This window comes from Dermochelys coriacea, chromosome 2 (assembly GCF_009764565.3).
Source record: "Dermochelys coriacea isolate rDerCor1 chromosome 2, rDerCor1.pri.v4, whole genome shotgun sequence".
NCBI lineage: Eukaryota > Metazoa > Chordata > Testudines > Dermochelyidae > Dermochelys > Dermochelys coriacea.
This window is the reverse complement of record NC_050069.1, coordinates 158,422,647-158,449,993: the sequence shown is the minus strand read 5'-3', so window position 1 is coordinate 158,449,993 and position 27,347 is coordinate 158,422,647. Positions and strand designations below refer to the sequence as shown.

The window sequence follows — 27,347 nt, the reverse complement described above, 5'->3', positions numbered from 1 at the left end:
TCCACCTAAAATGGCAATGTTTATGTAATGACAAATGTATGTAATGACAAAATAAAATGTTTATTAAGCAGTATCTGATTAACTTTTGCAGGAACTAAAAAGCAGATTAATTACTTCATAATTTCCAGAAAGATGTCTAATGGCATTAAGAAGCTCTTTGACCTCAAGAAGAGAAAGTGAAATAGTTGCTTTATTAGCCACAAGACAGATTATATAAAACACATGATAAATATAAACAGAAGCTCTTGGTATATCTGAAAAACCTTCTCTGGAGAGAATGTTCACATCCTCCTTGGGAATCCCCACACAGAGTTTCAGACAAAAGAATAACAGAAATACTGTTTCTGCAAGTATGTTGAAAATCCACCCAAAGAACAATGAGAGAATAGTGATATATCTTACATTATCCATCTCTGAATGGAAATTCAGAAAGGATAGTGTATAAAAAAGGTCCCCGTTCTCTAAGCCTACAAGATGAAGAAATAGCAATTGGTAGTTCAAAGGACAAAAAAGGCAAACTTAGCTGTCAGAGAATGAGTGAAAGCCCCAGAATTTTAAGCGTTCCTTGTATCATAAAAACAATAAAATCAGAACTGGAAAGAACTTAATTAGCTCGAGGTCAGGTCTTGCTCAGCAATGTATATTTCACTATCAGCTTTGAAAAGTCAGCAGCTGGAGAAAAAGGATACACAGGCAAATGAGTCACAAAAGGGTCATATCTGAACATTTTGAGTCTCAGGAGAGCAAGTCATGAACTTTTTCTTTTGTGCTTGGGGCTGTTAAGTTTAGCCTTTTCTTCAGAGCTGGTTGCCTTGTATTTTTGCACATTATTTCTCCTTTCCCAATAACCTTTTAGGGTATGTCTACACTGCAGCTGGGAGCAAACCTCCCAGCCTGGGTAGACAGACTCACACAAATAGGACTTGAGCTAGTGCGCTAAAAGTACCAGTGTGGACATTGTAGCTTGGCCTTGGAGCTCAGGTGCTCAAGCCTAGGGAGTCAGGTGGGCTGCATCAGTCTGAGTTATCCCATGAAGAGGGCTGGAAACTTCACAAATTTCCACTCTCAGATTTTTCCTTCCTTTCCATCTGTTTCACTGAGGCTTGGGGAGCATTTACTTTCTCCCATTCCTTCCTGAAACTAGGAGCCCCTACACCAGTGGATCGGTTAAGATCTCATGACAGACGCAGACAGCAGGAGCTTATGTGCAGAGAACTCAGTGCCTCTACACAGCATCTTTCCTCCCTTCCTCAGTATGCCACGGTTCCCCCACAGTACAGTAGCCAGGCGGCAGGCAAACGTCTCAGTGGTGGCTACATCCATCTGCTGGTTCAACTTTCCAATGTTCAATCTGCTCAGACTTGAGGTGAGCAGACCACAGACAGCAGTTCCTTCCCAGGCTCCACCCAAAAGTTGAAGAGTCCAGGCCCACAGGGAGACTGCTGCAGTGTCCAGGATTTGGAGAGAAGGATGCAACAGACTGTTGCTCTCCACTCCTCCCCATTGCCTACAAATTGCTCCCACCTGCACTGCATAGCAAAGGGTCTCTGTAATTTTGTAAAACTTTCTCAATAGAACTTGAAAACTCTAATAGAAGATGCAATAAAACTGCATCCACAAGCAGCAAAGGAGGTGAGGAAAGACTTTTAAAAACACTAAACCAAATCCTGATGTGCTATTAGGATTCTATCTGAAAGTCCCTCAAACTACATGAAGAATATAGTTAATTGCATATGGAGGATGCAAGACAAAAATATAACCATCTCACTCAGCAATGTGGTTTGAACTGTGCAAAAGCTGATATGCCTGCTTTTCATAAACCCCTTCTTACAAACCTTCAAAAACAAGAGACAAGCTGTAAACTTTACTTGGGACAAACAGCAGCATTGACCAAAGCTACCATCCCAAATTAGATTTTTCCAACAGTAGAGGAAATCCTGACTTTAGAATGGGACTGGGATAACTTCATTACTGCAAAAACATAAAATCAGCCAAACTAAACTAAACAAACTAAAACATACTTAAAACAATAATTGGATGATTGTAGTAATTTTTCCTCATGTAAAATGCTGGGAGACTGATCAATACAATCTTCTTTCATGTAGTTTGCTGGCCAACCTGAAGAAATTACTGCCCTCTACATTAGAATTTGCTCAAATCCTATGGAGCTGCCTTTCCTTCCCAAATGTGTCCAAAAACCTTGCATCAGCTAACTCACCCTCGCAAGAACAGGGTCACCTTTTTCCCTATCCATGTGTGTGTGAGAAAGAGAGCAAGAAATAGATCTTTAGGTAGAGCATTAGCAGAAGAGCCACTAGCAATTCGAGTATCATAGCAGTTGGACTTGGTGAGGGCTGGCAGAAAGGACTATGTACGTTTCTGCATAACCTTCAAACTGTCATGAGTTTTAGTATTACTTTTAGAAAAAGCCCCAATTTCTGAATAGACAACTCCCTGAGTAAGTCTATCTTTGTAATCTCAATTCTAATGGATTATACACCAGAAAGGGAGATTTTTTTTCTCTCTGCAAAGGGAAGTGTGGCCCTTGCCTCCAGTGTCCAAGGGGCAAATTTGCTCAATTGTCCTTATCTTACTAATAAATCCTCTGAATTGATGTATGTGCAATTCTCTCAGGGAGTAAAACAAAAATATTTTTTTAATTAAATAAGATTGACTGTTTCAGACACATCCTGAAATAGTGTTTTTTTAAGGGGAGGCAGACACACAGTTGATAGGAATCTCCTATCTCTTGAATTACAGTTGCCTATTTTAAGAGCTTAAAGTACATTGGGTGGGTCCAATTTACAGACCCAGGAAAAATGTTTTCTCACATTCAAGGAAGGTCACTGGTGGACCACCCAGGCAAAGTGCAATGCCTTGATTTTCAGAGTGCTGTCCTGTCTGGCCAGCGGGAGTGCTCCTTCAGTTCCGCTGCGGCTGGGCCAGGCAACTTGATCCTTAGTGCACTGCTTCCTGTGTCAGGGCTCTATGATCTTACAGTTCTGGGATGTGCTGTCGTAAGGAAAAGGAATGGTCTGTCGCTGTTGGGGGGAGGGGCCAACCAGGATTCTTGGAAGCAGCTCACCCTGACCCGTCTCTCCCTCCTCCTCTAGTTTACATGCCCAAAGTGTCCCTCACTGCTGGGTCCTATTTCCTCCAGGAAACAGCAGAGCAGAAGTGGCTCACAGCTGCTGCTCCGGCTGGGGCAAAAAAATGAGTACTAAGGCTGCAATGGTAGGCAGCAGAGAGTGGAGGAAGGCAAGGAAGGGCTAAGGAAGTAGGAGGGCTAGGAATGAAGCAGGGCCAGGAAGGGAAGCACAGCGGGAGAGAAGAAAGGTGGGAGACAAGTTTTGCCAGCTCTGTATCTCATCTTAGGACTTGCAGAGTGAACAGTGTGTAGAACACCCCCTGACCGATGAAGCCCTAGAATGCACAGAATTTTATGATAGCAGCTGGGTGAGCACAGTCTGCTAGATCTGTTGAGCCCTCACAATGGACTTCACCAGACAAACACAAAAGTGTGTGGGTAGGTGAATATTAGGGTGATAAAAAGGGGGGTTACTAGCTTTAGGAATCTGGATAAGGTGGCAGGAATTGAAGAAAGCATATGAATGAGGATAGGGTTTGGCAGGGAGGAGACTTCAAAAGGTTCAAATGACCGGTCAGTTCTTTGGGGTTTGTCCAAAATAAAACATCTGAAGTTTGCCCATAACTAAAACTCTTATTTATGCCAATAATTAAAGGGAGGAGGCAGACTTCAACACACAAAACAAATGGGCAAAGCAGATGCAGTCCCAATTATACAGATTGTTGTGGCTGTGTTGTCTCTTCAATAGAAGAAAAGGTTGAATGACCATAAAATGCCAAGAAAAAAGAATCATTTTGGCCAGCTTTTGCTTTTAAAGGAAACACCTGGACACGTTGGACATTACTTTGGTCTGTATAATGAACAATACAAGCTTAAATAAGACTGCAAGAATTACATTTAAATATTATTTTACCACTATTATCTCATTCAGACTTAAAATGCTGATTTTTAAATGACTATCAGCAAGTGCTTGATTCTTCATCTTACAGATAAATTCAATATTAAAATCATTTGAATGGACTCCCAATAGCTTGACTGTCAAAATATTTTACAAATTTATTAACTCTGAATACTCTTCATGACGTTCAGAAAAGTTGTGTTCATCAGAGAGTTACTGTAATAAGAGCACCTACAGCAAGAGAATGCACGGTTCTTAAATTCAGAGGATGAGAGATAGATTGATATGACTTTTTGGGGGGGCCGGGCAGGGGGTAGAATAAAGAGTAAAATCACTCTTGATTTTCCTCACTTGTTCCAGCATTTTTCATTGCTCTCATCACTTGGTGTCTGCTAGGGTTTACTGTGTTCTGGCTGCAGACTGAATCTTATGACCTGACAAAACAGAGGTGGTTTTTAATCTCTGAATAGGGATTTTACTCATTCTGAACAAGCAGTCCAAGAGCTTCCCTCCTCACCTATCTATTCTTAATATTATTTGTATTATACGATTCACTTAAATCAATTTTTCATCTTACTTATTTTTTATAGATTTATGTAACAAAAAGAAACAGATATAATTTTAAAAATACATTAACAAAATACAAACCTGAAAATATGTACATCAATCAGGCCTCCAACAATACCCATCTTAACTCACAATGAGCAGCATTAGCAGGCCCCAAACTCTAGGTAAAAAGACAGGTCTTGAAGCATGCCTTGAAGGTCAACTAATACTGTTTATTCTGGACCAAGGAACAAGGGATCTTCAAAACTGAGGGCCTCTCATAGAAAATGACCTGCTGGATCTAATTTTTTCTGTAAAATAATCACCTGGCAGATTTAAATTCATGTTCAATGAGGAAAACTGGATCATCTTTTAAAGGTGCAATCCACAATATGCAAGTAACTGGGGCCAAATTTTCAAAAGGGTTTCAACCATATCCAACATTTTGAGTGCAAAATATTGGATGTCCTAGTTCCTGTGTGGCACACAAATCTAATTTGAGACTGCTGAGACGGGGCAAATTTTGCAATGTGGATATGTCTCCACCAGGAGATGGACTGAGACTATCATCATTTCATGCTACATAGGCCAACAGACCATCGTCAGACAGTAATAGTTTTCAGTCATTACTGAGCTAGACAAGGCTCCCGTAAACAACTGAAAGGACTTAAATCTCTTTTCCAGCTAGCCAGGCCTAAACTTTCAGTGTTGGAATTTAGTAGTGAGGTAAAACATATGGGTGACCATCTTCTGCATATTAAGGTGATTAGAGACACTTAGTCAGTAATCCATTGAATTCTGCCTTGCCAAAGAAGTGTTATTGTTACTTCATCTTTAACCATGTGAAAACATCAAAATGGCTCATTCTGGCCCAAATGACCCAAACCCGTTGAGACTGCCAAGAAGGTGCAAACATACCATCATCTCCCACTCCTGCCAATTCTATGGAAGACATATTTTTCTGTATTTTGGGCTCCTTGTTTTGGGAGAGGGAGGAATGTGGCAGAACTGGGAGTGAGTGTGGCCTGTGGAGAGCCACTTCCTGCAACATCACCACACCGTAAATCACAGGGATTGCCCAGCATATGAGAAGGCTGACATTGTCAATATTGTCCTTTGCACAGACCATCTATGTGCTATCGTGTGGGGGTTTGGCCCAGGTATGGTCAGAAAAATCAATAGGAGCACCCCATGTTGCCATGGGAGAGACCTAGAGAACAACACAGGTGTCTGTATTCATGTCCTGGTCCTCTGCACTGGCTACAAGATCTTCAAGTTTTCTCTGCTTGGGACCTCTGACAGTTTAGAGAACACACAAAGACACTCTCCATTTTCTTCTTGTGCTCTTTCAACAGAATTAGGTTTATAGGAATCTTGGCAAGAGGAAGATTCCAAATGTTGGCCCCTGTAGTGGGTATGAAGGAAAAAGAATAGTGGTATATGGAAACACACACAAAATGTGAATTGTTATTTACAGTTTCTACACTTTTTGGCAGCTCTGTTACTGAAAATACTAAATACCACTTTGAGTGCAACATATACAAGTAATTTTATTTCCAGTTATCAAATGCCAAATGTTAGAAAAGCTTAGAGGTCTTCAAAAGACAATTTTATTTCTTGCACCTTAAGGCCAGCCGTGCTAAATGACAACTCCTTTGCAAAGCCAGCCCTTCTAATCAATGATTTTAACATTTAATGTAGTTCTGTCTGGAGGCAAAATAAAGGTTTAAAAAGTCAGATGGTCTCTGGCTATGGCAATTATCTCTTATTAGGAGAGGCAAGATGGGTAAGATAATATCTTTTTTTGGGCCAACTTCTCTTGCCAACAAAAGTTGCTCCAATAAAAGATATTACCTCACCAACCTTGCCTCATTAAAATACATTAATTTTAAAAATATATTTATTGTCTACCAAGAACTCTTCTATGTCATCGAAGTGAGAATCCTGAAAATAGTATCCCCTATATTTATCTCGATTGTTTGAAGTTGAACTAATTGAAACTTGAACAATAGCACTTCTACAACTGTTTCCAATGGAGTCTCAAAGCACAGCACAAATATTAACTGATTAATATCACAATACCCAGAGTAAGTTTTGTTAACCGCATTTTACAGATAAGGAAACTGAGGCCCAGAGAGGATAGTGACTTGCCCAGGGTCACACTGTTCTAACTAATTTAAGTATTACCCTACAGTATGAAAGTGTGTGAAAGGCATTCATTAGGTGGTCTGTAGACTATATTTACTATCTTTGGTGTAAAATCTAAATGGCTATATTGTGGCCGGCTCCGTCTAGGTAGGCAGTGGGGGCATGAGGGATGGTGCAAGGACCTCTCCTCTCTTCCTGCTGGAGCCGCTTGCAATCATACTTTTTCCCTTCCCTGAACAAAACAGCTGCTTGAGCCTGGGGCCAAAGTGGAGCTAGCCTCCACAAAGAGACAGGGAGGGGTGAGGGCAGAATCCGATGCCATGTCTGTATTACCACTTATGTCGGCAAAATATCTGTCACTCTGAAAAACAAACAAACAAACAAACAAAAAAACCATCCCAGAACGACACACATTTTGCCAGCATAAGTGCTCGTGTGTAGCGCGCTATGGCAGCGGGAGATGCTCTCCCACCGCCACAGCTACTGCCATTCATTGAGCTGGTTTTATTATGTCGACGGGAGATCTCTCTCGTGTCAGCACAAGGCAGCTACATGAGTGCTTTTTACAGAGGCACAGCTCTATCGGTACAGCTGTGCCACTGTAAGCTTGTAAATGTAGATATGGCCTGAGTGTAAACCAGCAGTTGTCAACCCACATGCAGCCCGATTAGCATACAGCTGTGGCCCAGCTCAGCTATGTGCTGGACTGCCAGTCTGAGGTCCGGGGCTCCTGGCCGGCCCCACGGGGTCAGGAGCCCAGGGCAGCCATGTGGTAGGGGTCCGCAGCTGGCCAGGGTCCTTCATTAGGCTCTGGGTTGCTGCTGCCCTGCCACCCAGCCCCTGCAGTCCAGGTAACATATTGTGGGCTGCATATGCATCCCACAATGTGTAATAAGTTGAGAACCATGGGTATACACCCTTTACACTGGCCAGGTGATCCAGTACAGTGCAGCCTTTCAAAGAGCCAAATGCTGCTCTCATTTACACTGCAATAAATCTGGAGTAATTCCATTTAAGTCAAAAAGTTACTTCAGATTTACACTGGTGTAAAAGAAACAGAACGGTTTGCCAAAAAAGTATAGCACAAGCTGCCCAGACAATATATTCCCACGTGCTCCTTGATACACTGTGCCTACCTCAGAGGTCCCAGGCCCCCAAGAACAGCCACACTGGAACTTTGTCAGGAAAACTTTTGTCGTTCAGGAGTGTTAAAAAAATCACACACCCTGAACGACAAAAGTTTGACCAACAAAAGTCCTGGTGTGAACAGCGCTTTGTTGGCGGGAGCACTCTCCTACAAAGCTGCTGCTCTTCGTTGAGGTGGAATTTTTTTTTGTCAGTGGGACAGCTCTTCCTGCTGATGAACAGCAGCTACAGTCAGCACCTTTAGTGACAGGTGTGTTGCTAAAAGTTGGGTAGTGTAGACAAAGCCTTACAGTCCAAATTTATCCCAAAGAGTTAATCATGATGCTATAATTTTTGCTGGCAATTAAATAATTTGCGAACCTTTAAAACAGACAGAGCAGTTTAATCTTGAGATCATACTGAGCCAAAAGAAATACAAAGTTTGATTTCTGCTTTGTTCTTTAAAAAAAAAAATAAAGACAACATTAAAATACATTTTGGCACATTCAAATCCTTAAAAAAAAAAAAAAAAAGAATGGCTAAAGATAAAGCCTACATTTTAAATAATTTTTTTAAAAAAATATTTTAAAAAAATATACATTTTGAACATTTGCTTGATCATTTTACCATATTATATGCACAAGTAAATTAAATATCTGAAAATATCTATACAAGGTACAGTATTGCTAGCAGTATCAGTTTCAAGAAACCAAAATATAATTATTGAAAAGATAAAATTAGATTTAGATCTTCTGTCCTTTGTTTGACCTACCTAATCTTACTATTAAGGGAGGACAAAGGTTACTTTTATTTGGTACAGAAGCAGCAAAAATAGAACTCCATTTCATATCAAAATCTTAATCATACTTGCAAACATCCACTCACTACACAATGGTATCTAAAGGACTGTAGATCATTGGGCAATAGGAACAAAGTTGTGCCCACCTGTTGATTCAAGCCCAAAGTCAAACGAGCTGTTAATTATTTTTGTCTTGTCTTTAAGCTCAACAAAGAATAAAGTATTCAGTAGATACTTCAAGCGAAATTAATATTAACTGTTGTGTCACATACAGAAAGTGCTAAACCAAATTTCTAACCGGGTGCACAAAGACAAAAACCATTGGACTATAAAGTGCTAGTCTGAATGCATTTCTTACTTTGGGAGACAATAATAGATTGACATGTCAAGCTGATGAACTATTATCTCTTTCATTGTGTACCTGACTGAGGTCAAAGCTGCTGAACTTTGCTGTGACCCATTGGAAACATTCCACATATGCTTTAAAATCCTAAATGTATTGAACATTTGGCTAGTGTATAAAAAAAGCATATGATTCAGAAACTGGTGGATTTTTCCATATAGCGTTACATAACAAGAAAAATACACATTGGGTGAGATGGTGAGAGAACTTACTAACTTTTTGCGAATACAGACTAACACGGCTGCTACTCTGAATACTAACTTAGTGGGTTCCTTCCAACAAATGTTGACTGTGAATTTTAATTTGGTTTCAGCTTTACAGCCTAAACAGTAATACAGCATCTCAGTAAGTTATAAACAATGAACATTCATAGTGGTAATTGTGCTTTGATATAATCGTAATCAGCTAACACTAGGCAAATTATGTATTAATAGAACTTATTACAAAGCATCCTCATGAGACAAATATTGCAATGCATATATCTGTACTACAAATGCTCACAAGACCCAAACCTACTGATATATATTTTCAACTTCCCTTTTAGAACATACAAAATGCTTCTATCCTAAGAACATTATCATTGTTTCTAAATGATTATTACTTCAGATATTATCTTGATTAACACATCTGATTTATAAGCTTTAAAATCATGCAGTTTCCCCTCTCTGTAATTGCAAATGTTTTAATGCACTTTTATTCTGAATTAACAACATCAAACTATCAAGTGTGATTTGAAGTATTGCTGAGTAGTAGAAGTAGACTTGCCAAATGGAACACACTCAATTTAATTTTCTCAGTACAAGCTGAATCAAAGACAAGTCAACACATTTTAACAATTCACATAAAAACACAAAGCAGCTTCTGTCACTTTTATCTGAAACTGAAAAGATTGTTTTGTTTTACTAAGCCATGCCCATTAAGCCAACAGACATTCCTACATATAAGCCACTGCCTATATTCTTAAGGCAATAAATTCCATTTCTCCCACAGTGAGAAGCAGTTTGTTAAGTTCATTTTACACAGTTCTGAGCTGAAGAACAATTTATCACCACTGCCTGAGTTAGCAGATGAGAAAGAGTTAAAATCAGTCTTATTTTCACATATATTGCTTTCTCCCATGTAGCTAACCTAAAAGCACTGAGTTACTCGTTATCCATATGTTTATTTCTTTGTCATATATATTCAAAAAGTTTTAGACAGGTTTGTCTACATTTACCTGATTGCAATGAGAGTGGAAAACTGAACTTGTAAAATATAAAACTTCTGGATTACTTTTCCAACATAATTAGAAAACTGTTACTGATGTCAATAAACATAACATTTTATTGTAACGTACTTTTTATGACCATACACATTATTACTATTCTGACTGCTTCTGTGTTCAACATACCTTTATGCTCAGATAATTATCACCTCTTGTCTTCCGAGCTGTAGCTCGGTGATTCATGTTGACACTTCCTCTGTTCTGAATTCAATGTAAAAAATGATTCCATAAAATCCACTTTGTCAAGACAATGCAAACTGTACAGAAGTCCATGTCATTCTAATAATTTCACTTGACATTTTTGCTAACTTTCCTTCTCCTCTTTTGCATGTGCTTTTACACACAGTAAATGTTCTCAGGAAGCATTCTTCACTGCCACTTGTCAGACCGTGAGAACAGAGAGTGTCCACTTCCAAACAGTACAAGTTGCTCTCCCACTGCTTCATTATGCATGCTGATGTAACTTCCTCCATCAGTCCAAAACAGAGTGCCTCCCTCCAAAAACATGAAACAATAGCTGCTCTCACTTAAGTGCCCTGCAGGAATCCAAAGGATCATCATGCTTCCCTTTTCATATTAAAAACAAAACTCCACTTCAAACTGAAATTGCAAACTTTCTCCCATCAGAAAAGGAAGCTTCTCCGACACCTAACCCAAAACAATGGTAAACCTGCAAAAACACCTAGCAACTAATTTGCAGGTTATCTGATTCAAAAACCTAAGAACTAGACTTTGTGTAATAGGAGCCTAGTATTAGAGGCAATTCTATTATCCTGAATCTGAGGACCTCAGGCAGCTAATAGCAATAAAGGTACGAGTATTTTTCATTTAACATTCTCTTCAGATTACAGTGGCTTTAGGCAACTGTTGCTGCTGATGAAAAACACAGATGCACACCTAAATTAGTTAGGGCTGTTCACTTATCAGAGAAATAAACTTTAGAAAGGCCTCTTTGAGGATTAAATACTTGTGCTCAAAGGTTTTATTAATGTGGTGTATCAGAATATCATGTAAAGCATGCAGTGTAATTTTAAAAGCATGTCCTGACTTTTAGGAATATCTACAAACATCCCTAGAGTCAGTGTTTCATTCAATCAGCAGTGACTTTACACAAGTAAATGTAGATACTAGTGCTCCTGTTACCATTTTATAGCCCCTTGTGAACTTTTTTAGGGTCTACATATGCAGCTTGCCACTTTTAAAACAAGCATCACTCATCCAAACAATTAAAGGCAATATGACTTGACTTTGTATATAAAATAAGAATTACCACATATTTATACCACCTATTATAGCAGTTGTGGGCAAACTATGGCCTGTGGGACCGTCTTGCCTAGCCCTTGAGTTCCCGGCTAGAGAGACTAGACCCCTCCCCGCCCCCAGCGTCAGCTTGCCATGCCGCCAGCACTTTGGCCCGCCGCTCCTCCTGGGCAGCGCGGTGGTGTGGCTGGCTTTGGCCAGGAGGCGGAGCTGCAAGTTCCTGCTGCTCTAAGCAGCATGATAAGGGGGTTGGATAAGGGGCAGGAATCCCAGGGGACAGTCAGGGGATAAGGAGCAGTTGGATAGGCGTGGGAGTCCTGGGGGGCCTGTCAGGGGGCAGGGGGGATTGGATAGGGAGTGTGGTCTCGGGGGGGGCAATCAGGGGACAAGGAGCAGGGGGGTTGGATGGGTCAAGGGTTCTGAGGGGAGCAGTCAGGGGGCAGGAAGTGGGAGGGGTGGATAGGGGGCGGGGCCAGGCTGTTTGGGGAGGCACAGCCTTCCCTACCCAGCCCTCCATACAGTTTCGCAACCCTGATGTGGCCCTCGGGCTAAAAAGTTTGCCCACCCCTGCATTATGCTACCTCAGGAATACCTTTGGGCCAGATAATGCTCAGCTGTTGTGTGTGGGTTGGAGAAGCAAAGCATTCCTTGTTGAGTCCCAGCACAATAAATACCTGGGCACAATTTCAGTATAGTGCAGAGACTGCTCCCTGGTGCCCAGGACACTGCAAAAAGATGATAAGGAAGAGGTGGGACCATGGTCCCACCCCAATGCAAAGGCCAGGCATGCAGGGGAAAGCAGGCTGCACTCATTGAAGGGCATAGCAGCAGGTGTGCTCCTCCTGCAGGAAGCAGATTTCCTCCTGGATCTTCACTTGGGCATGCCATTCTGCACCTGCCCCAACATAAGAAAGTGCATAACAGGCACAGCAACTTGCCTTGATAATGCACCTGCGCAAACACCAGAGAAAGCAGTTGAATTGCTTTGTATAAATCATTTCTGGGCAGGGTTGTTTCCAGAATACATCATCATCAGAGATCAGATGTCAGGTAAATATACATGTTAAAAACACACAACTGACAAGTATTTGAACAAGCATTACTTTCGTCTCCTATGCTACATTAATTGCATGCACTTTTAAATTACTGTAATGTAACTGAGATAAATGAAAGGCAGAGAGAGCGTAGTTAAACTCACTGCTAAATGGGGCATTGTTAAAACACAGCAACAGTCATTTGGTGAATTTGTGTGACTCCAGGTAGCATCCTTAAATGTTACGCACGTAATTGAAGGAAGAACCAACCGTAAATTCTTACAAAGTCAATTTTATAATTCTTTATATACACCCAGCACTTTACAAACACATACAGTAAGATGACAAGCTCTGTGCCCAAGGAGGGGGCAGCTGGGAAGGATCACGGGGCAGGGACCTGATGGTGATGTCCAGAGGGCCAGGGTTGAGGGGAGGGCAGGGAGCATCCTCTCCCAGGACCCGCTAAAGGAAAACCCTAGAGGCTGTAAGACTGCCCTCACCTCCTTGAGTATACGCGGCAGGATATGAGGGGTGGAGAGCCCCATACAGCAGCTGAGCACCACGGGGTCGTAGTCCAGAAGGTCTCCAATCCTGGCGGGTACACCTTTAGCGCACCAAGGGGGACTCCGCCACCTGCACGCTGAGATGGGGGTTGTGTAGCAGGGTCTCCGTGAGGAGGTCCTCCCTTTTGGCAGCCACCACGGAGAGTAGCTTCCAGGTCCTGAGGAGGTCCTAGTAGAAGTCAGGCAGCTCAGAGAGGTCTTGTGAAAGATCCATTGGATGGAGGTAGAAGGGCTGCCAGTCGTATCGGAACCCTCAGAGACAGCAGAGGAAGACATGCGCCAGCGCGCGCCACATCTGACTACCTGCACCTTAAAGGAATCTCTGCAGGGCCTAAGACGTGGACCTGACTGCAGCCCTAGTATAGACACACAGTACACAGACAGGAGTTTTTCTGTTGATATAGCCTTAGTTAAAATCAGTACAGTTTTTGTTTGTAGACAAGGCCTTAGGCTGAAAACTTTTTGGGTCAAGGACTGCCTATTTATTATATGTGCACACAGCTCCTCACACACTGAATCATAGAATATCAGGATTGGAAGGGACCTCAGGTCGTCATCTACTCCAACCCTCTGCTCAAAGTAGGACCAACACCAATTAAATCATCCCAGCCAGGGCTTTGTCAAACCAGGTCTTAAAAACCTCTAAGGAAGGAGATTCCACCACCTCCCTAGGTAACTCATTCCGTGCTTCACCACCCTCCTAGTGAAACTGGATCCTGACTGAGGCCTCTAGGCTCTACCACAATATTAATAATAATAATTTCTGGGATGAAGCCCTTTTTTTGGCCCAAACTTTTATGAAAATGTGAGGTTCAGTTCAGACACACCCATAAACTGTAACTGGATATTTTAGTGGCTCTGTCCTATTCCTTTAAGTAGATTACCAAAGTGACAGAATCTTTCTTTTTAAAAGTAGTTACAACATAGTATCCATCATTACATTTTGTGTAGAAAGTTACCTGGAAACTTCCATTTTGTTCTTCTGTTCTCTCTCAGTGACCTCACAGCACAGTAACCTGATCCTTCTAGACAAGCAGTTCTCAAACTGGTTCAGGACTCCAAAGTGAGTCACAACCCCATTTTAATGGGGTCGCCAGCAGTGTTCTCTCTAATTTTTTATGTCCGTGTGCGGAATGAATTTTGTTATATGCACCAAAATGGAGGCTGTGTGTGACACATCACCTCCATATTGGTGCACATAACAAAATTCATGTGGTGGGGGTGGGGCTGAGGGATTTGGAGTGTAGGAGGAGGCTCAGGGCTGGGGCACAGGGTTGGGGTGGGATGAGGACTCTGGCTAGGGGTGAAGGCTCTGGGGTGGAGCCAGGAATGAGGGGTTTGGGGTGTGGGAGGGGGCTCAGGGCTGGGGCAGGGGTGTGCAGGCTGCCCTGGGGCTGCAGCAGGGAGAAAGGACTCCCCTCCCCCCGCCAGCCCTCTTTCACATTGCAGTCCTGAGCCCCTGCGTGGGGCTTAATAGTCAGCTGTGTGGCTACAAAGTTTAGAGGGAACTTAGGTCACAAGGGCTGGCTTTAAACTTGCTGGGGCCCAGGGCCAAAACCTGACCCAAAGTCTGAGCCCAGGCGGCAGGGCTCAGGTTACAAGCCCCACTGCCGAGAGCTGAAGCCCTTGGGCTTTGGCTTTGGCCCCAGCTCGGGCCCCCTCCTCCTCCCGCTCCGGGCGGCAGGGCTCAGGTGGACTCAGGCTTAGGTCCTGTCCCCCTCCCCCGCCTTTCTGGGGTCATATAGTAATTTTTGTTGTCAGAAAGGGGTCACAGTGCAATGAAGTTTGAGAACCCCTAGTCTAGACACACTGGTTCATTTGCACAAGACTGATGCAAGGTACTCACCTTGAAGTGCTAAGTGCAATTCCTAATGCTCCCAGGACCCAGTCTCAGCCAGCCCAAGGAGCAAAACCGCTGAGCTCAGGACTTGCACTTTAATCCTCTTGAAGGCAGCATGATGTGCTACTCTCAGGCCTTAGATTAACCTAAGTACATCACTCCAAAAATTCATACCCCATCGTGCCGAAGTTAAGTCAACCTAACTCCTGGTTTAAATGCAGCTAGGTCAATGGAAGAATTATTCTGTTGACTAGCTACCGCCACTCAGAGAGGTGGGTACCTACATCTATGGAAAAATCCCTTCCATCAATGTACAGCGTTACAGTAGCATAGCTGCAGCAGTGCCAGTCTAGCGCTAGTAGTTCAGATATAGCTTGAGATTGCCTGGGCCTACTTTTTAGAACTCAGTATCTCCACTATTTAAAAAAAAAAAAGTTTTAATTGCAAAATGTCACTATAAAAATATAGGTGCCTTTTAGTGGCAGACACATCAATAAAGAAATCAGAATAAACAGTCCCCCGCCCCATTCTTGAAATTTAAAATGGGCAAATTACATTTTTAATTCAAACAAAATGCTCATTAGGGAGATACCTTGCATGCCGCTTTTAGTTAGGAGCACATTTGCTAAAATAAGTTATAAACCCGTGAAAATATGATGTTGCGATTATATTTAAAAAGCACTAAAAGAGGCTATTATACGAGGAGTAGCAGCAATCCCTACATTACGGTGGACTCATACTTTTCATTAAATATTTCTCATTATAAAAAATGTCCAACTTTTTGTGGTTTTGAATAGCTCTAATGCCTCCCTGATTTGCAACAGGATTTTGAAATTTAGTAGGAAAATAGTTCTGGGTTTAGAGAGGGTTTTTTTTGCTATTCCCATAAAAATCCATTAGTCTTTGACTGATTTATAAATTGTTGAGAATTACCATTTGCAGTCGGCATTGTGCTTCATAGCACTCACTAGAGGCTTGCTGATAGAATCATTCAACATTCCCACCTGCAGTGAACATGCTCTTCTGTGCCTCACTTCAACGTTCCACACAAAACGGAACCTCTGGATGGTACACAGGCAACAATGGATCACCATCATTTTCTCTGTCAAAATACCCTTTGGTGTAGGGAAAGTGCCTTGGGCGGGAAACCAGGAAACCAACAGACTCTATTAATAACTCTATGTTCTTCACAACCCTTATTAGGGAGCAATCACCTTTCTATAAGGGGCATTCAATATATACTATAATATTGGGTTAATTCACTAAAAATAAACTTCTTGCCATTCACCTTTGACCACATGATTTAAAAAACTGTCTTTTTATTGTGTTTATTGAGCACCTAGCACAATGGGGTACTGATCCATGACCGGGACTTCTAGGCAGCAAGGCAATACGAATGTTAAATAATAATAAATTACCAAAAATATCTAAGTAAACTAGGTCTACAACTCCTGAGTGTAGACAGAGCATGGAATAACTCCTCTAGAAAAGGAGTTCACTTAAAAATATATATGTTCAGCTGCTTAGATAATTTTTTCACTAAAATAATAGAAATAAGGCGCTAGTTAACTTGCGATATTGCAGAAACCGCAGATTCCACAATATTAGGCTTCCACCACAATTTTGACAGCAGGAGCCCCCCACCTTCAGCCCTGGGCTGCTGACAGCAGAAAATCATGGAAAGTAATAGTGGATTTTATTACCACAAATAATAAGGTCCATTATTATTTTTCTGCAATTTTCCATAGCTCGTCTGCAACTCAGCTGCAATTTTTTGACAATCATCCTGCAATTCAAGTAGGGCCTTAAATACAAAATAATAAAAAGCTGGCTAAAAAACAATTAAATTAGGGAACCAAACTATAAGGGTTGAGGTAAAAGTATTTAAGTTAAAGAGCTAATAAAGGCTACCAAACAAGTTCAATGAAGCTTCAGTGAGTTCTGCAGATATCAAGATGAGTTTGGAAAGGCATGGGTGGGAATCAAAGAAATAGACAGGAAGACAAATAGGACAAGCATAATGAATCAACTGTCATTTCCTATCCTTCTGTTTCTTGTGCTTAGCTATGCAGCCCTTACTTATGCTGGTAAACTCTAACAGAAATAGTGCCACTGAGGTCAGTGGAACTAGTTGTGAGAATAGGTGTACACAAACATAAGTAAAGTTTGCACAGTTGGACCCTTATTTTAGATTCCTGTTGGCTATCATCTATAAATCTAATTTTAGAGTGGAATGAAATCTGTATGGAGATTTGGTCCGTTTTTACATCTTTTGTTACCGCTAGGATTGCAGTTAATCTTTCCCGCTCCCAGCTGGCAGCTAGTGCTACTACTTCAGTTTTCTCACTAAAATCCTGCAGCACACATTACACTAATTCCTCATTAAACATATGTACATTTTCCACCTCTCATCGTAAAACAGCATATCTATGTGTCATAATCAGTTTTACTATAGTGTATCAATCCCGCCATACTGTGTACTTTCACTTGTATTAGTCTGCTGCATGTAACAAATTCCATGTAACAAACATGTCTCAAATGCCAGACTTCTCCAAAAACCTTATCCACCTGCCTTTAAATGAATTTGTTGCTCATAAGAGATGCTCACTGGAACCTAAAGTCCTGTGTTTAGCCATGGATCAGTTGAAGCCTAAGTAGTGGCCATGCAAACTCCCCCACTCCTACGCAGTATCTTGGTCTACAACTGAATATTAAGTTGTGCTTGTAGATATAGATCAGGTGTTGGGCAAACTACGGCCCATGGGCCACATCTGGCCTGCCAGCCATTTTGAGCTGGCCCTCGAGCTCCCGCTGGGGAACGGGGTCTGGGGCTTGCCCCACTCCAGTGCTCAAGCTAGGGCGCAGGGTCAGGGGCTGCTCCATGAGGCTCCCAGAAGCAGCAGCACAGCCCCCCTCCGGTGCTCCAGCTGGGAAGCAGGGTGGGGGCCGCTCCATGCGGCTCCCAGAAGCAGTGGCATGGCCCCACTCCGGTGCCCCAGAGAGAGCTGCAGGGGCAGTGCCTGCAGACAGGGCAGCATGCAGAGCCATGTGGCCGCGCCTCCGCGCAGGAGTTGAAGAAGGGGCATGCCGCTGCTTCTGGGAGCCACTTGAGGTAAGCGCCACCCAGAGCCTGCACTCCTGAGCCTTTCCCCACACCCCAACCCTGATCTCCCTCCCACCTTCCAAACCCCTCGATCCCAGCGCGGAGCATCCTCCTGCATCCCAAACCCCTCACCCTAGCTCCACCCCAGAGCCCACACCCACAGCCAGAGCCTGCACCCCTCCCACCCTCCAAACCCCTCGGTCCCAGCACAGAGCAGCTTCCTACACCCCAGACTCCTCATCCTCATCCTCACCCCAGACCCCGTACCCCAGCCGGAGCCCTCACCCTCACTCTCCCGCATCCCATTCCCCAGCCCGGAGCCCCTTTCCCACAACCTGAACTCCTCATTTCTGGCCCCACCCTGGAGCCTGCATCCCCAACAACAGCCCTCACCCCCTCCTGCACCCCAACCCCAATTTTCTGAGCATTCATGGCCCGCCGTACAATCTCTATTCCCAGATGTGGCCCTTCGACCAAAAGGTTTGCCACCCCTGATATAGATACATACTAGTACCCGCTACTGGATGAAATACATCGGATCTACTCAACTGTTACAGAACCCAACCCTGAAAATACTACTAGGAGTAATGCTTACTCCCATGAGTAGTCAGGAGACACTTACAACCAGTGGTAAGTGCTTGCAGGATCAAGATCTTAGTTTGTCAATATCTCACCCCCTAGTGTCTGGAAACAGGCCTGAAAGAAGATCTAAGTACTACTACTACCAATTAATGATGGTTCTCCTTTAACTCAAGCTTCCTTGCTTGTAGATGTAAAGTTTTTGTAAATTCCATTCCCCATCTAACATATTAGCTGTAATTGTGATATCTCTATATTTATAAAAAGTGACAGATTTAAGTTTTTATGTCAAGGATTGAATGAATTACATTTAGTGGTGGAGATGCTTGGAACAGGATAGTCAGAGTTTAATACAGTGCTCTATATCCCACAGGTCAGTAAATATCCTGTTTTTAACTCCTGACAGAAATGTTTCAGGCAGCAGTAACAAGAAAATCGGCAGGAGACAATTCCTTAAGCCTATCCTGGACAGGAACCATTTCTCCTTATCCTCCGTTTTTCTCTTCCTAGTATATTGTACAGTAGAAATCAATGTATGGAATAACTTCTCGGTGGCTAAATACTAGCACATTTTAAAAATCTAATAATTTTAAATTGGTCATAAAAATTGACAGAATACTTGATGTTGAGTATTTTTAGTTGCATGGGCTTTAGTATGAGGTGTTTTTCTAAGTCAATGAAATATTTTTAAAATTGCTTTTTCAGATTAGACAGTTATCAATGATAGCTTTACAGAAACACTTCATCAAAAGGCCTAATGTTCCAGTAATCTTTTACTAAGAATTTTTGCTCTGAATGAGTCTTCTCTGGTATTGATGGTTTGACCCAGAACTAACCTTCAGTTCACAGGTCACTTAGCATGTATGGGCTTAGAATTTGCTCTAGGTACACAGCTTTGTCTTTCTGCCATTTCTTTTCACAAAGAACAACAGTTTTGACTGTGAATGAAAATTCTTGTGTGTCGTGTTATCTGATATGGTTGTTAAAATACAAGTACTACAGTTTTGCCATTAAGATGGGACTCAGTTTACAAAAAAAACCCACCATACCGATTCCAAATGAAAAGAGGCTTACAAAAAGGATATGGAGTAATGGAATATAAGTAATAGTAAAAACTGGCATTTATGAAGAGCTTAGTTTTATTGATAACTCTAACCACTTAAAACCTTTAGTACATTAACTTCCTCAGAGGTATTTAAAGGGATGAAAAATAAACACCAATTAGCAAAAATGCCCCGAAGTGGTTTTTGCTTGTTGACTTTATCTTAGTAGCAGAGTGAATGAAACAATTCAAAACTACTATTTACCCTTAGAACTCATGGGAAACACCTACCTGGCAATCAAAACTATTCCAGTACCAAAAGTCTGAATTTCCATCAGGAAACAGAGGAAGAAGATATTGTGACGAAGTTCCTCCTCTGCCTTGGTGGATCCTGCACTTATTGGAGGATTTTCTCACCTCAGAGGCTCATGGTAGCCCTCAGTTTGGCCCCTTTCGTGGCTCAAATCTGCCATTCACTCAGTTAGCCTCATCACTGGCCAGCATGGGGAAAGGAAGAACAATCCCGGCAGTCTCTGCTGACCCACCTAGTGGATCAGGGAATAGGCCAGAGACCTTCCCCCATGGTGGAACCAACAGTCCAGTTCAACTCCTCCAGTATCAAGTAGGGAGTTGAAGGGAATCTGGGCACACCCTCTATTCCGGATTCCAGACCAGGGCCCTGTGGATTGCAGCTGTCTACAGTGGCTCCTGTAACAGCTGCGTGACAGCTACAAGTCCCTGGGCTACTTCCCCATGGCCTCCTCCCAACACCTTCCTCCTGATGTCTGATCACGCTTGTACTTCTCAGTCTTCCAGCAGTACGCCTTCTAACTCTCAACTTCTTGCGCCTCTTGTTCCCAGTTCCTTGCACACACACCACAAACTGAAGTGAGCTCCTTTTTAAACCCAGGTGCCCTGATTAGCCTGCCTTAATTGATTCTAGCAGCTTCTTGATTGGCTGCAGGTGTTCTAATCAGCCTGTCTGCCTTAATTGTTTCCAGAAAGTTCCTGATTGTTCTGGAACCTTCCCTGTTACCTTACCCAGGGGAAAGGGACCTACTTAACCTGGGGCTAATACATCTGCCTTCTATCACTCTCCTGTAGCCATCTGGCCTGACCTGTCATAATATATAATAAAATACTATGTATTACACACTATCACACCTATGTGACACACAACTCTATTAAGATATAATATGTAGAGCCAAATAATTCCTCACATTTCACAACATAAAAAAAGATGAATGAATAAAGTGCTTCTCGGTTAATAGTCTGCAAGCATCCTACTGTGTTTACGACTGTGTTTATTTTAAAATAGCTCAATCTATTTCTAGTTCTCTCCTTTTTGGTTCTGCCATAATAGAGGCAAAGCTATTGTGTTCTGGGACACAACAGTTCACAAATGAGTCAAATGCTCCCCCACTTCTCCACAAAGCAGAATGTTCTGCCCTCCTTGTGAGCTCAAGGAAACCCCTATGAGCAAACACAGTGTGGTTGGGGCTCTGTATTGAATTCAAGTCTATTTATTTAGATTATTTATGTTGACTCACAATAGGAATAACAAACACACATTCAACTGCCCTGGGTGCCATTAAAAGAATGAAAACAGAGCCACAACATGAAGAGTCAATAAAACAATATAATAAACTACTCCTATGCCTCAAACAAACACATTATTAATCCCACTAAATACTCATTCAAGTAAACCTGTCAATCATATCCCAGAGCACTCCCCAAAAACCTAGGAGAAAAGATGCATCATGTTCATCCAGAAGATTTGGTCGACCAGAACTTGGATTTGTAAGAGTTCTCTAACTGAGGGGTCTTCATGTGCCCCTGCAGCAACTCCCACACATTTAAATTTAAAGAACTCCAGTCAAGAAACTCAGCTGCTCTCAAATGCAGCCATGTAGGACAGAGATATGTGGGCTCTTATATAATGAGAGTTAGCAAGGTCCAAAACTTTTTAAGCCTTTGTAGGTAAAACCACCACCTTATACTCCACTTGGAAGCCTGTGGGCCACCAGTGCAGATCCAGAGCACAAATATCAGGTGTTGCTCCCTGTGTGAAATTCTTTTTAATAAAGCAGACAGCCATATTCTGCATCAGCTTCAGCTTCTGGGTGCTCTTATGATGCTGCCCCATGTAAGGGGCATTTCAATACTATAACCTTGGGGGTAACAATAGCATGGATAACCATGAGAAGAATGTTCACCTCTGAAAGAAACTGCTCACACTCCTCTCATTAGCTGCAGATGAAAAAGAAATGCTACTAGCCATCACCACTACCTGAGCATTCAGTAGCAACCTGGCATCTAACAAGACTCCTAAGTTGCAACCCTGTTTCACAAATGGGGCCCCTCAGAACATCAGTTTTCAGAATTTATAATAATATTAACACACAGCTTATATAGTCAATCTCAAGACTTTACAAAGGAGGTCACTATCATGATCTCCATTTTACAGATGGGGAATCCAAGGCACATAGATGGAGTGATTTGCCCAGGGTCACCCAGCAGGCCAGTGGCAGTTCACTCCTTTCACGGCTACTGTTTCAGGCTCTCTGCAGACACAGGGAGAAATCACTGCATCAGTTACATCCAGGTCACATTTACAAAGTGTTCTTTCCACCCATGACAGCTAGACACATACTTTTTCAAATGAAAGCTGAGCTTCTCGAGTTATTGTACACTTCCAGGAGCTGGAGCCATAGGCACGTGCCTCTAGTGTCTGTGCCTTAGTTCAGACAACGGGGCAGGGGGAAACAGCATGGCCCTGCATGACCTTTATCTGGAAAGTGCAAGGGAGGCAAAAGGCTTCCTTGTTCCCTGTCCTGTTCACCTGCATAAGGAGCACCCATGATCTATCTTTCACTCAGCGGTGGCCACATAAATTCCCACCAATTCTGGTTCTTTCCCCCAAAGTGTCAACATTATCATCATCTTACCTGAACCGAGCCTCAGCTAGCGGTCTCCCAACCAGTCTTCAATCTCCTGCTGTCACTGATTCATCTGTTCTATCAAATTAAGAGGGTCAGCAGATACTGAAGACAGCACAAACCCTTGTCTTCTTACTAAATCTCCCATCAGCCACATCAAACAGGGGAGGAATCAAAATCAGACCCTGCAGCAATCCAAATATCTGAGGTGTCAGGGCAGCAGACGGCCCTGAGAGAACTCCCTTCTATAAGGAGTAGAGACACTGAAGTGTGACTCAATCCACTCTCTAGCAAGGGACCATAGCAATGTCAACACCACCTTGTGGTCTACTATATCAAAAGCAACTGATAGATCTAAATTAATCAACACAGCTTTTCTTAGAAGAGATCATCAGCAAATGCCACTGATGCAGTTTGCCTCGCATACATAAATCGGAAATGATATTGGCCGGGATTAGGGAAAGCCCAGGGCACCAGACGCTTCCAGAGTTTCTTCTCCACAATCATCTCAAATACCTTTACTACAAATGGAAGATTTGATACAGGTTGAGAATTGGCAAGGCTGTTGAGTCAAGAGAGCTTCCTGAGCAGAGCTCTTCTTCAGAGCCTCATCCTCACAAAGGGAGGCGCTGACAGTCTCCCGCCAACAATGAGCCCAATTTTCTCTATCCCTTTGGTGGTGGATGATTTCAAACCAGAAGACGGAACATTCAGGAAGCAGCCTCACAACATGAACTCCCATTCTCAAATGAGTATGTCATAGCTGCAGTGGGAGAGCCAATGGCTTCATGCCTCGAGTGAGCTACGATGACAAGGGAGCAAGAGGATGGGGCTGACACACCACATGGATACTCCAGAATCCACAGGCTTGCTACTGGATTTCCAAAGTTATTTGAGCTCCACTGGTCTTGAAGGCTATGACCACGGCCACTCTGCATAGCCAAACACTCTTCCTCTGTTTAAGGAGAATAGATTTTCTCTGTGTGAGTAACTGGATCTTATCGCACAGCTCTGGCCCTGCAACTGTGCCCCTGTAGCTCCGTAGTGTAGAAACGTCCTACATCAATGGAAGGGTTTTTTCTGTTCATAGGATCATAGAAATGTAGGGCTGGAAGGGATCTTAAGAAGTCCGGTCCCATATGCTGAGGCAGGACCAAGTAAATCTAGACCATCCCTGACAGATGTTTGTCCAACCTGTTCTAAAAACCTCCAATGATTATTGTTTCAGTGCTTCACAACAGGTTCAGTGCATCCACAGGCAAAAGTGCAGTATGGAATCTCAAAGCCAAAAAATGTTACTTTGTAAAACTGAGGCTCAGTATATTCTGAGAGGAATGCTTCAACTCCTGGGACAAGTCTCAGTTAATCATAGTGAAGAGACTGCAGAGACAATGATAAGATTCAATTTATAATTGTTTTGTTTAAAAATTGCAGAGCTCTTTGGCTTGTTGTGGTAGGAGGGAAGCCGCAGCTGACTACAGAAGCCTTCTCTCTACTTTCACACATTCCACATTCTTGAGGACATTACAATCGAGAGCTTCCAGAATGGCAAAGAGATTTTATTCGAAGCTGCCTGTGGCAAGCCAGCTGTTTATGCCACAGAGGTTTTCAAACTGATGGTGAGAGACTAGCACAAATATGAACGGAGTGGACTGGTGACCTATAAGGGTGGACCTGAAAAATATGACCTTCCCTGAAATTTGACAGCCTATCTTTAGTTCCTACTATGGGAAGACTGTGAAGCTATCAGAGCCCAGGATTGGCTCAAGATTCATGGGGGAATCTACAGGATGTGGCATTAGCATCCACATGGATGACTGCCTCTCTATGGCTCTCTACAGCTCCCGATGTAGGCTGCTCTGAACGCATCTTCCCAGGGACTACAGTACATGCAAACACAAATGAGAACAAGGACTCCCGAAGAACTAAACAGCCATTCCCCACCCATCCCCCAGCACATTTCTGGACTGCATACAAACCCCCAGCCATTCTCTGGAAACTGATTTAGTCATCCATGGACTGCATTTAACCTTCCCTTCCCCCTCGCCCTCCAGACAGTTTTCTGTTTTCAGGCAGCTCATTGTGTTGTGTTGTGCCTGACACCACATGGCCCGGCATGCTAAAAGAGAAGGCAATATCAGCTTCTTATGTTAGCCACCTCAGCATGTCTGTAAGAATGTGCGAGAATTTTTCTGGAAAAAAAAATATTTAAATGATTTTTTCCACTGTTGTTCGTGCTTCCCACTCTCCACCAGGTGTCTCCACCAGAGTGCTGGCGTGCAAGCCACCTTTAGCAGATATACTCTGCTGCCTGTGGCTTGCAATAAATTTTATATTGGGCAATAAACCAGAGGTCCTTCCCATCCCTATATTCAACAGCAGCAGTAAACATGGAATCAGAAACTTACCAGGCTTAGGAGCTACTTCCACTTCTTGTGTTTCTGATGCTGGTTCCATGGCAGGCAGCTCTTCTAGAGGGGCATCAAAAAGCTCCTCTGAGTTGAGACCCAGAATATGCTAGAGATGCATGGACAGCAAAGCCTCCTTAGGGCCTGGTTTGAGTATAAGAGTCACTTCGGCAGCCTCCTCCGGTGCTTGCTGGCTCCTCTCTGGTACTGTACTGGACATAGGGTGAGAAGGTTGCCACCAGGTGACCAGGCTGTCCTGAAGGACTATTGGCTCAGTGCAGTACCCAGTCAAACTCCTCGAAAAAGGAGCAGGATGATGCCGAGTTCCCAGAGCTGCAGTTCTCATCCCTAGCTTTCCAGTAATTGGTCTTGAGCCGCTTAATCCACTCGCTGCACTGGTCACCAGTCCAGTGAATCCCCAATGCTATCAGCTTCTTCACTATTAGCTGGTGCACATGGTCATTTCTGGAACTCTTGCTAAAGTTGAACTGTTTGCTCACCACACACCAGAGATTTACTGAAATCTGCGTGCTTGGCAAAGGACTTCTTCATGTCAGTGGTCATTACAAATGCAGAAGGTGGTTCACTCTGCTCACAGCTTAGTGTTCAAAACAAAATGAAAGGGTTAAATACCAAGCAGCTGTACTTGAACCGGTGGAGTTGCTTCCGTTTCCTTGGAGACAACTGGTCAGTCTTAGGATGCTGTCTCATGAGATTGTGGGATAGCATTGGGGAACTATTGGGACCAGAGTCAACGGGACCCAAGCCTGAGTGCATCCCACTGCAAAATGAAGAAGTTTGGGCCCAAGCCCCTGCAGAACGCTGACTCCAACCTTCCATCCCTGCAAAGGTCCTGTGGCCCAGGTCTGGGTTAGACAAAATTGCATTTAGAGGGAAAGGTGGTTTGGACCGGAGTCTGAGCCTGGGTTTACATTGCAGTGTAGACATCAACTGCGATTCCAATTAAGTCATCATTTAGCTTATGGACTAATACTTTCAGGTTTTCCTGTTTATTCCTCATTTGTATATAGACATCTAGGACGTTGAGCAGATTTCCCCACTGATTTCCCTCTAGTTGCTCCTATCAGCCTATTGTAAATTTCAATGTCCCCCCTCCACCACCACCATGTATCCCTCTGTTAAGAAAAGGAGTACTTGTGGCACCTTAGAGACTAACAAATTTATTAGAGCATAAGCTTTCGTGAACTACAGCTCACTTCATCGGATGCATTTGGTGGAAAAAACAGAGGAGAGATTTATATACACACACACAGAGAACATGAAACAATGGGTTTATCATACACACTGTAAGGAGAGTGATCACTTAAGATAAGTCATCACCAACAGCAGGGGGGGGAAGGAGGAAAACCTTTCATGGTGACAAGCAGGTAGGCTAATTCCAGCAGTTAACAAGAATATCAGAGGAACAGTGGGGGGTGGGGTGGGAGGGAGAAATACCATGGGGAAATAGTTTTACTTTGTGTAATGACTCATCCATTCCCAGTCTCTATTCAAGCCTAAGTTAATTGTATCCAGTTTGCAAATTAATTCCAATTCAGCAGTCTCTCGTTGGAGTCTGTTTTTGAAGCTTTTTTGTTGAAGTATAGCCACTCTTAGGTCTGTGATCGAGTGACCAGAGAGATTGAAGTGTTCTCCAACTGGTTTTTGAATGTTATAATTCTTGACGTCTGATTTGTGTCCATTCATTCTTTTACGTAGAGACTGTCCAGTTTGGCCAATGTACATGGCAGAGGGGCATTGCTGGCACATGATGGCATATATCACATTGGTAGATGCGCAGGTGAACGAGCCTCTGATAGTGTGGCTGATGTGATTAGGCCCTATGATGGTATCCCCTGAATAGATATGTGGACAGAGTTGGCAACGGGCTTTGTTGCAAGGATAGGTTCCTGGGTTAGTGGTTCTGTTGTGTGGTGTGTGGTTGCTGGTGAGTATTTGCTTCAGATTGGGGGGCTGTCTGTAAGCAAGGACTGGTCTGTCTCCCAAGATCTGAGAGAGCGATGGCTCGTCCTTCAGGATAGGTTGTAGATCCTTGATGATGCGTTGGAGAGGTTTTAGTTGGGGGCTGAAGGTGATGGCTAGTGGCGTTCTGTTGTTTTCTTTGTTGGGCCTGTCCTGTAGTAGGTGACTTCTGGGTACGGTTTTCCTCCTTCCCCCCCCTGCTGTTGGTGATGACTTATCTTAAGTGATCACTCTCCTTACAGTGTGTATGATAAACCCATTGTTTCATGTTCTCTATGTGTGTGTATATAAATCTCTCCTCTGTTTTTTCCACCAAATGCATCCG

At 43.0% G+C, this 27,347-nt stretch overlaps 1 protein-coding gene across 4 annotated transcripts in view; it reads right to left on the bottom strand.

The window, feature by feature from the left end:
* PLEKHG4B (pleckstrin homology and RhoGEF domain containing G4B) overlaps window positions 1–27,347 on the bottom strand; it is a 168,166-nt gene that overhangs the window by 125,360 nt on the left and 15,459 nt on the right. For 3 of the 4 annotated variants that reach the window (XM_038390722.2, XM_038390724.2, XM_038390723.2), the window contains exon 1: window positions 10,398–10,840. The exons of the other annotated variant lie outside the window; for it this stretch is intronic. In XM_038390722.2, coding sequence (XP_038246650.1) covers window positions 10,398–10,454 — 57 coding nt within the window. In that variant the 5' untranslated portion in view covers window positions 10,455–10,840. Of the gene's footprint in view, window positions 1–10,397; window positions 10,841–27,347 lie in introns of those variants that run through there. 4 annotated transcript variants of the gene reach the window in all.